The following is a 9,643-nucleotide window of genomic DNA, read 5'->3' as shown; positions in this document are numbered from 1 at the left end:
AATTCAAAAGTTCCTTCTCATGTCAAACAATATCAATCGAGCGATCTGATTGGCTTACGGTGCTACTTTGAGACGTCTCTTTCGAATATCAAAGGTGGAGCTGTTTGGAGGCCATTTTTATTGCCGATTGTTGTTATCAAGTTTTTGAATTCAAGAAATTTTGAAAAAGTGGCAACCTACTTTTAGGATTATAAAACCACCATATTTCTTTCTGTATTTTCTTGGAAATGTTTTGCTGGCTTGTGTAGAAAACTTATAATCTTTATCCCAGGCTCTTGTACTATGATGGGTAGAAGTTTTAGCTTTCACTTTTTCAAGAGTTTCTTCCTTTTTCGAGACATCTTGAAATATAATGAAAGGAAGAATATTTTTCGAACAAGTTTCTAATTTTAACGTGAAAATGCACCCTTGTTAATGGTTTTCAATAGCAATCAGTAATTTTTGTATTTTTTTATATATTTCAGAACTATAAAATACAAAAAAATGGGGTGTACGATAAGTCAAGTTGATAAGGAAGCCGTAGAGAGGAGTAAAATGATAGATAAAAACCTAAAAGCTGATGGTGAAAGATCAGCCAGAGAGGTGAAACTGTTACTACTTGGTGAGTTGAATTAATGCTTATTTTGGAATTTTTTTGGTTATCCATTTTACACATTGAATTGTGCTACTGAATGCTCTGTTTTTAAAACATGGATTTATTGTGATTGGTTTATTTTTTTAAGTTTTGATGAAGACAAGTTAAATCGTATGTAGATACCGTCAACTGCTCTAACTTGGGACGATTGGTTGAAACATGGGACTGGTTGATATCTGGCCTGTATTTTCATTTACTTTTATATCTCTTTGACAACAAATTTGTTTTGATATATAACTCCACCACGTTTATCAATCATACTTCTTCATTCCTCTTACAGTGCACAGACACTCCGTGTGTTCCACTACGGATTTTTCATATTGCGATTTAAAAGCTACTCGGTGCGAAAGAGAAATTGTGTATTTTTTAATACGCTGTTCATTTACTCAAATCAAATGACTTTGGAGGCTCGGTGAAATGGTGGCCAAATTGCCATCCCATGTTTTGTCAGATAGTCCCAAGTTAGAGCAGTTGACATGGAAAGTCAACAACATAAATGGACCTTGGACACAACAATATTTTAAACAATTTTCCAGACAATGTCATCAAAATGAGCTAAAATAATAAAGGGTCACTCATGTCACATAAAATGTGCAAAGGGCTGGGTGGGCTGGGGTGGGTCAGAGGCTCTAACGCTAAGAAATCTGCCTAAAATATCTATGTTTTAAAACAAGAACTCAGACAGAGAATGGACAGTTCCAGAAAAAAACCATTACCCCCCCCCCTGTGGACGACAGGGTTTTTTGGATTTTTTTTTCACTTGGAAATCCTAAGAAATTTGAAAAAGGTTTCAGAAAATCCAGGATTTTTCCTTAATATTTAATCATATATATCGGAAAATCCATAAAATTTGCTCTATATTCTTGCCAAGTATATATTGGAAAATCCATAAAATTTGCTCTATTTTTATGGCAAGTATATCGGAAAATCCAAGATTTTCCTATAAAAAATCTTAATGTTACAAAAATCCTGAAGTTTTTCAAAAGTAAATTGTTACGGAAAATCCATGTCGTCCACAGGGGGGTAACAGACTATAACTTTGAACCGCCCAATTTGAGCAATAGAAGCTGTAAAAGACCTTTTCCATAGGCTTTAGTAGGAAGTGATACCATTTTGTACCCAACAATTAGCAACAAAGACAATATAAATACATTATCTTAGCGTCAGGATAACCTGATACCGTAAGTTGGTCTAATGTCGACATCCCTCTTCTAATTTCGACTCCCAGTTTAAGAGACAGGAATAATATTAAGGTCAGAATCACTGATAGACAAAAGATTTTTTCCTCTCTGGTCGCTAAGCAAAGGAATATAGTTTCAATAAGTGATTCCGACCTTTCCACTATTCCTATCTCTAAAGAAGGGTGTCGAGATTAAAAGAGGGATGTCGACATTAGACCAAGTTACGGTAGTGTTCAATTTCTTTGCACTTGATTTTGATCTTTTTGGGGAGCCAAAAAACTTATCACGTGCAGAGAATGTCTTGGGGATGGGTGTAGGTTGCAGAAATTTACTTATGGCGAAGAAATTTTCACCAGAAATATCTTTTCTTTCAATGTTTGTTTTTTATTGCTTTGCTGTTTTGAAAATATATATAAACTTAGGAAGTAGTATGTGAAACAAAATGAAGATGGCTGACGAAACAATGATGAAATTTTAAGATTAAGTTTTATTGCCACAGTGACATTATTATGGAAGGAGGTTGGGGATTCTCAAATTAAATGTCCAATCAACCTATTTTCGTGGCATATTTGTGTTTGGATGGCTCCTCAATTGGTCGCTAAGATTATGTAAAAGTTTTTTTGTTTGTATAAAATTTATCTTTGGTGTGGTTTTTAATGTTTTCAAATTTGCTAAAATTTATCAACTTTATGTTTCCAGTTCAGGCCAAATTCTAGAAAGGCAGGGCAGCGTCCGCTAGAGACCAAAAAGGGCACTTTTCTGCGGTTTTTTTTTTGCATGGTACTGGCTCATACTGTTGGTGCTTGTTACCAACTAACTCTAATTTTGGGTTGAGTGATTGTACAACTCATTTTAAGCTATACCTGTTATTGAATTTTGATTTTGGTTGGGTAAATTGAGTAAGGATTTCTCAAATTTGGCAATTAAGAACAAAGATCTTCCTGATTCTCCCTCAAAATGGTCAGATTTCATTAAATGAAAACATATTATACTGATTTTCTAATTTTGAAAAATGGAATTGTCACATAAGATTTTCCAGAATTTTAAGCTTGGAGCAAACCATAAAACATGAGTCTTCAAACATTTAAACTCTCTTGTTGAATGGTTTGCGCGGCATTTTCAAGATTGTCTCAAACATTTATTTATTGTATTATGGCCCCCTAGATGTTTACAATTTCGAAAAAGAAGTCATATTCAATAAAAAACACCTTTCTGATTGGCTAAAAAAGTGTTAAGGTGCATGCTATTTATTTTTATTATTTTAAACTGTTATTATTTCAGAATGAGGCAGAAGTTAAAATTGACTAAGATAGTTCCCTTAGTTCCCATGATTATAACCATCAAACAGTGCATTAGTGTAGTTACTGTTACAAAAACATATTGTAAATAGGAAAAACTGTTTTGGAACATCCCCAGAACTTCTCTATAGGAGTTATCTGCTTGATTATGTTGCCCCAAGAATAAATCTACAAAAAAATTGCTGGGGACAATCCCTTTTTTAGAAAATTTAAAGAACTAACAAATTAGTTAGGGCATTACACTTTATAAGCATACAATAAGTTTTTGTGTGCCTTATGCTTTGTAAAATTTATTTTTGAGCCTTAAATATGCTTATGCCATGGTATAAATTGCACATCATATTATTGTAATTTTTGGAGATTGAATGCTTTGAAATTCTATATACAGAGGCCCAGCATATCCCTCCACAGCTCGTGATCAGCCATTGAAGTACCCAGTTCCTCGATCTCTAGCCCTTTTTCCTGTTTCAAAATATCAAGAAATGTGTGTTTTCTCACGTGCCTAGGGCCTGCAGGACATTAAGGTAGGATTTTAGATACGATTTCGTTTTTCGCACATAAACAGTGACCTGAGAAAGAGAGCAGTTTAATTTGGCAGAGTAAATTAAGCCTGGATATGCTTATAAGTATACAAAGGAATATTACCCTGGGTCAAGTAATGACTTGACTTGTTGGCTATTATTTTCTTATAATATTAATGAAAATATAGTGAAACAATGAATTTTCTTAATAACAGACAACTCTATGCTGTGGAGATCCATCATCATGAAAGAGCCAAGTGCATTTCTTGAAGATAACGCTTAAAAACTAAACCAATCAGATTTTCATATTCTTGACACCATTCCAAAGTTTCCAAAAACTGAAAAGTTTTATAAAAAGTAAATCTGGTACACTCTTTTTTTATAAGCATAACGTTTATAAGCATACTTAAGCTCAAATATGGCAAAAAATATGCATAATGCTAAGCATACCTCCAAGCTGAAATGCAAAAAAATTTGTGCAGCTTTTCTAAAACACTGACCTTTTTAGGGTTACTTTTAAAGATGTTTGAGCTTTCTTAGACCAAAGATTTTTGCCTTCTGTGTCCGATTACTATAAAAAACTTTCATTCTTTGAGCCAAATTAATTTTCTGCCTTAAAAAATTTTCTGCCTTAAAAAATTCGAAATTTTCATGAACCCAAAGAAAATCAAAAATGGAAATCTAAGCATATAAATAAGCATAAATTGAGGCTGAAAGTGAGATTTTGCTAAACATATTGAGCCTCGACCTGATTTTCCCTTTTGCTTATAAAAAAAGAGTGAATGATGCTACTTAACTTCGGTCATGTGGAATTTCAGACTTACTTGCTATGTTTGGACCAAAATTTAATGTCTTATCTTTTGTGGTCCCAAAAAATTGCAAAACTTTCACAAATCAGCCAAATATTTGTTGAGAATGGCCTGAAATGGCTCTTTAAAAGACAATTTCTTTGGATAATAAAGGAATTTTTGAATTTGAATTAATGGTATACTTGGATAAATTCATTTGAAACTGTATGTTGGGTATTATTCTGTATGGGAGATTTTCAAATCACTGCTGTATTGAAACGATTCACAAAGAGAATAGTTTTTCAAGATTTTCATTTTATACAGCATTTCATTGGTTCTATATGATACCTTCTTATAAACTTGTTCTGTGATACGAAAAAACCTTTAGGCAGTTATACCACTTCTTAGATTTCTACAAGTATTGATTCAGTTGCTAAGGGGTAGCTAATTATCAAAATTAAATTAGGATGAGAAAATTCTTCTCTTTCTTTAAGCTCACTCTCTTTAGAAAGAATTCTTCTGCCAGATGGTTTTTCATGTTTTGTTTCTACTTGTAACGCAAGAAAGAAGATTTTTCTTCGTGAATAAAAAAAAATGAAACTCAAAAATAAAGCATGAGTTTATTTTGGATCTTAATATAAAGTTTTTTTATCATCAACATGGATATCCCAAATAATGAAAATGATTTCAAGCAAAAAAGAAATGTTTTGATTTCGAATTTTAATGCTTTGTAGCCAAGGCAACACTTTTTAACACTAGTTTTAATTTCTATTTTCTGTTATCTACCTTACTTAATAATTTACGGGAAAACAGATTCTATGTTAAATTAATTTGATAAAGAATTCCTTTGTTTTCTTTTTCAGGGGCTGGTGAGTCTGGTAAAAGTACTATAGTGAAACAAATGAAGTATGTATTTTTTTATGTTTTCTCCCTGTTTTTCTTTCCCAATATGCCGACCTACTCAATTTTTCAAGGAAGAACAGATTTTGTTATCCAAAATAAAAAAACTTAGTTTGAATGTGATGATGTACCCAATATAATAAAGGACTGGTCATAATAAATGCACTACACGTATATTACACTATTTCCATCATTTGTGTTATAGAATTATTCATGAGAGTGGCTATTCAGAAGACGAATGCGTACAGTATAAACCTGTGGTCTACAGCAACACTATACAATCTATGTTAGCCATCATTCGCGCTTTGGGAACCCTAAACATCGAATTCAGTGTACCAGACCGTCAAGTAGGCTCATTTAATTCTATTTTTATTGTGATTCAGTTTTCCTTATCATATACCGCACTTAATCTGAAGTACATAGCTTTTAATAACCAACTTAATTACATCCTAGTGGGTTGATTTAATTAGTTTTTATAATGTGTGCATGTCATTCACAGCGTGAAATGATAAACATGTGTCCTCTTAGTTACAAACTCCTCTAAAGGATTTTCACCAAATTAGATACTTCCTATCTTCCATAGAAATAGACAGCTCAGCTTATCACATTAGCGAATCATTCGATACAATAAGGGAGTTGATTGTCTGCACACAAATTTTTTCCAATTTGTAAATCTCATTAGCATTTCCCTGCTATAAGTGGTTTTTCTATTAAATGGTTTGCGTATCAATGCTTATTGAGAGTAAAACTATCATAATCATCATCTTGTTAGAAAACGGTTAGTTGCAAATATATTACATATTATATTACATATATTTTTCTGAACAAGCCTTTTATACTTTTATAGGAAGATGCCAGGCAGCTCTTTTCACTCGCTGGTAGTGTCGAGGATGGCTCTTTTACGCCGGAACTTATTTCCATCATGAAACGGCTATGGGCCGATGAAGGAGTGCAACAATGTTTCCAACGAGCTCGTGAATATCAATTAAACGATTCCGCAGGATAGTAAGTGTCAACACATCCATTCCAATACACAGGCTAAATATTTAAGTTGTTCCAAGATTCTAGTCTAGATATGCTTATGACTTTTATGATGCGTTCAGAAGAAATATAATGCAATTTTCAATCAAGTCATTTTATAGATATAGTTCAACTCTTTTACTCTGCACGGAGAATGTAGTGGGAAAAATGGTTTCAACTTTGATCATTTTACCATCTTTTTTTCAGCTACCTAGCGGCTTTAGACAGAATCGGAGCACCAGAGTACGTACCTACACAACAAGATGTATTACGAACTCGTGTCAAAACTACAGGAATCGTCGAAACTCATTTCGTCTTCAAAGATCTACATTTCAAGTAAGACCTAATTCTCCTCACTCCGACGCTTATTATATTTTTTTGGTTTGAAGAACGCCCACTGTGAGCATGTTCTAAAACGATTACTGCGTGCGTAGGACGTTATTAAAACGGTTCGTCGATTTTATTACCTCTCTGGGAGAAATATTTACAGTTCCTTCTTTCGTATTACTGGGCCTTCCTCCTATACTACTGAATTACAAAGTTCCCGGTGTGTCCAATATTATTATCTTTCAACAATTCCCCTTTAGTACCTTTTAAACAGAAGAACTTTAAACCGTCTAAATCTTCTCCTATTTCAGAATGTTCGATGTCGGAGGTCAGAGATCGGAACGTAAGAAGTGGATCCATTGTTTTGAGGGAGTCACCGCTATCATCTTTTGTGTGGCTTTGAGTGCTTACGATTTGGTCCTAGCAGAAGACGAAGAAACGGTATAACTGCAATTATTATTTAAATTTATCAAAAATTACTAGCTGTATGTAAATATGTTATGCCTAAAGTGAAAAGACATTACAAAATATACAGAAAAATGTTTAGTTTCTATTGCGTGAGAAAAAAGATGAGATAAGCTTTTTTCTTTGAATTTTTCCTCTTCAGCTCTCTAAAAACATATCAATCTGATGAGTCATTATAAAAAACTAGTCCGATTTTCACACGTCTCAATATATTATTATCATTTCTGTGTTTTCGAAGCTTCGCGAACTTTTCTTTATGATTTATTTTCCCGTTTCTTTCTTTTTAGAATCGAATGCACGAGAGCATGAAATTGTTCGACTCCATCTGTAACAATAAATGGTTCATGGACACTTCCATCATTCTCTTCTTAAACAAAAAAGATTTGTTTGCTGAGAAAATCAAAAAATCTCCACTCACCACCTGTTTCCCAGAATACATGGGTATGTCACAAATTACGTCTCAGTCCTGTTTCTTACTTTTTGGGACCTTTATGGCTTAATGTTTTTAGTCTTGGGGGGGGGGGGGGTTGTCAATATGTTTCTTTGTAACAAGGAAGTAACAACATTAATAACGAGCGCCATATCGAATTTGAGCTATATATTGACATTATTCTTTAATTTCAATAAAATTGTACATTATGTCTCTTTGACAGCTATTCTGGAGCATACGTGTCTTTAAGTTTGTAGATTACACATAACATCTTAATTATATTATTCTCGCTGTATTTCTTTTCAGGTGCAAATACTTACGATGAGGCCGGTTCTTACATCCAATTACAGTTTGAAAATTTGAACAGCCGAAAAGGTGAAAAGGAAATTTACACGCATTTTACGTGTGCCACAGATACAAATAACATTCAGTTCGTCTTTGATGCTGTAACGGATGTCATAATTAAGAACAACCTCAAAGATTGTGGTTTGTTTTAGTGTAGTTACTATTAAATGCTGTAAAGTCCATCTGAATCAATTTGAAAACATGTGAATAAGAGAGAAAATATTGCCAACTTCATGCCAGCCCAACTCGTCACGGTAGCATCACCAGAAATGTAGGAAGAACTTCAACTGCCGAAGATATGATCCTATATACTGCACTCGCTGCATTCTACCTTCTCTTTACCTCTCTCTACTAATTTATTACCTATGAGTTGGCTTCTTTTTCTCGTCGTGGAGCGATACGCGGAGAGTTTTAGTATCAGAATGTTGGCACTAAATATCACCTTAGACAAAGGAACCAAGAATCGAATGAAAAAGTATATATATAACTGCAGTTAATATTCATCGAAAATCAGATGTGAGAAAAACATTTTTAATTACTTGACGTGACAAGCCATGGGGTGGTGGACCGTCCATGACTTGGAACGTTTTTAAAAGATTATTTCAACTAATTATAAAATTCACCATTCACGTTTTTTTCTCTTATTAATTTTGAGGATAGACCAAAAAAAAGTAAGATAGGAGAAAATTAGTGTTATTTTTAGCAATTTGCGATATACGAATTAGCGGAATGTTCCCCTTTATGATGACGTCCTTAGATTCAGGGATGTAGAACTGTTTCAAGGAATCTGAAGGGGAATATTTTACGGGGTGTCATTTTTGTCCTTTTTTTAATTTCTTATGTTATATATGAAGAATACACCTGGTACTATTATATTTATGATGATAATTGAATTTAATAGAGAAAAACAAATACTACGGCAATTTGAGCATTTTAATTTGTTGTTTTTGTTTTCAAGATGTAAAAGTCTACTAGAACTTAATGAAAAAAAAACGCATCTTTTACACGCCCTGTTTTTATCAAAAAAAATTCTTCATTGAAATGATGTTATAGAAAAATATAGAGAAGCCAGACGAATCGGTTTTCATGAGTTTGAACAGATGCGATAGATGTTTTTTTCGTTTATTAAAAAGAATTTACCATATGCCGAGCTTCCTTAGCTATATAGGAAGCCAATTTAAAAATATGTAAATGTAAATTTGTAGTTTAAAGAAAGTCATATTATAAAAAACAAGGTATTTCATGCTAACCAGTGCTAACTCGAACTTCATCGTCGTTTTTATGTTCAAATCTTTGTTTAGTTTTCTGGATCCACAACACTCAAAAATAATTGGTGGTAACACTGCTTTTAAATCAGCATTGTCGTAACTTGCTTCGATGTAGTATTTAAGAGCTAGATTACACGTTTTTTTTTAAGAAACATGAGGCCCAGAATGCCCAAAAACTAAGAAACATCTAAGAAACATGCTGAGGCTGAGAATGAAAAATTAACATTATTTAATTCGTTTTTATAAGAAACTTCCAATCAAAACAAATCTTCTTCTTTTTTTCAGGAAAAATAGGCTGATTATGTCAAAAAGTTTAGAAATATGTAAGAAACATTTAAAGCTCAAAAGGCCGATTTCTTAAGAATTATAGAGGCTGCTTGGCAAAAGAGTTTCTTAAAAAAAAACGTGTATTCCTAGCTTTTTTCTTCCTTACACCCTTGATCATATTCACTCGCAGTGATGTGGT

General features: G+C 33.2%; 1 protein-coding gene across 1 annotated transcript; it reads left to right on the top strand.

The window, feature by feature from the left end:
- The first annotated feature begins 440 nt into the window (after positions 1-440).
- Positions 441-9,158, top strand: LOC136822239 (guanine nucleotide-binding protein G(i) subunit alpha-like). The gene is made up of 8 exons (XM_067078483.1): positions 441-601; positions 5,286-5,328; positions 5,528-5,669; positions 6,170-6,327; positions 6,550-6,678; positions 6,981-7,110; positions 7,422-7,575; positions 7,871-9,158. Exons 1-8 carry the CDS (start codon positions 484-486, stop codon positions 8,059-8,061), a joined length of 1,065 nt encoding a protein of 354 aa, XP_066934584.1. The 5' UTR covers positions 441-483; the 3' UTR covers positions 8,062-9,158.
- The last annotated feature ends 485 nt before the right edge of the window (positions 9,159-9,643 follow it).

The sequence above is a fragment of the Clytia hemisphaerica genome, unplaced genomic scaffold (assembly GCF_902728285.1).
Source record: "Clytia hemisphaerica strain Z4C2 unplaced genomic scaffold, Clytia hemisphaerica genome assembly, whole genome shotgun sequence".
NCBI classification, from domain to species: domain Eukaryota; kingdom Metazoa; phylum Cnidaria; class Hydrozoa; order Leptothecata; family Clytiidae; genus Clytia; species Clytia hemisphaerica.
Note: the sequence above shows the minus strand (reverse complement) of the source record. Positions and strands in the feature narration are given on the sequence as shown.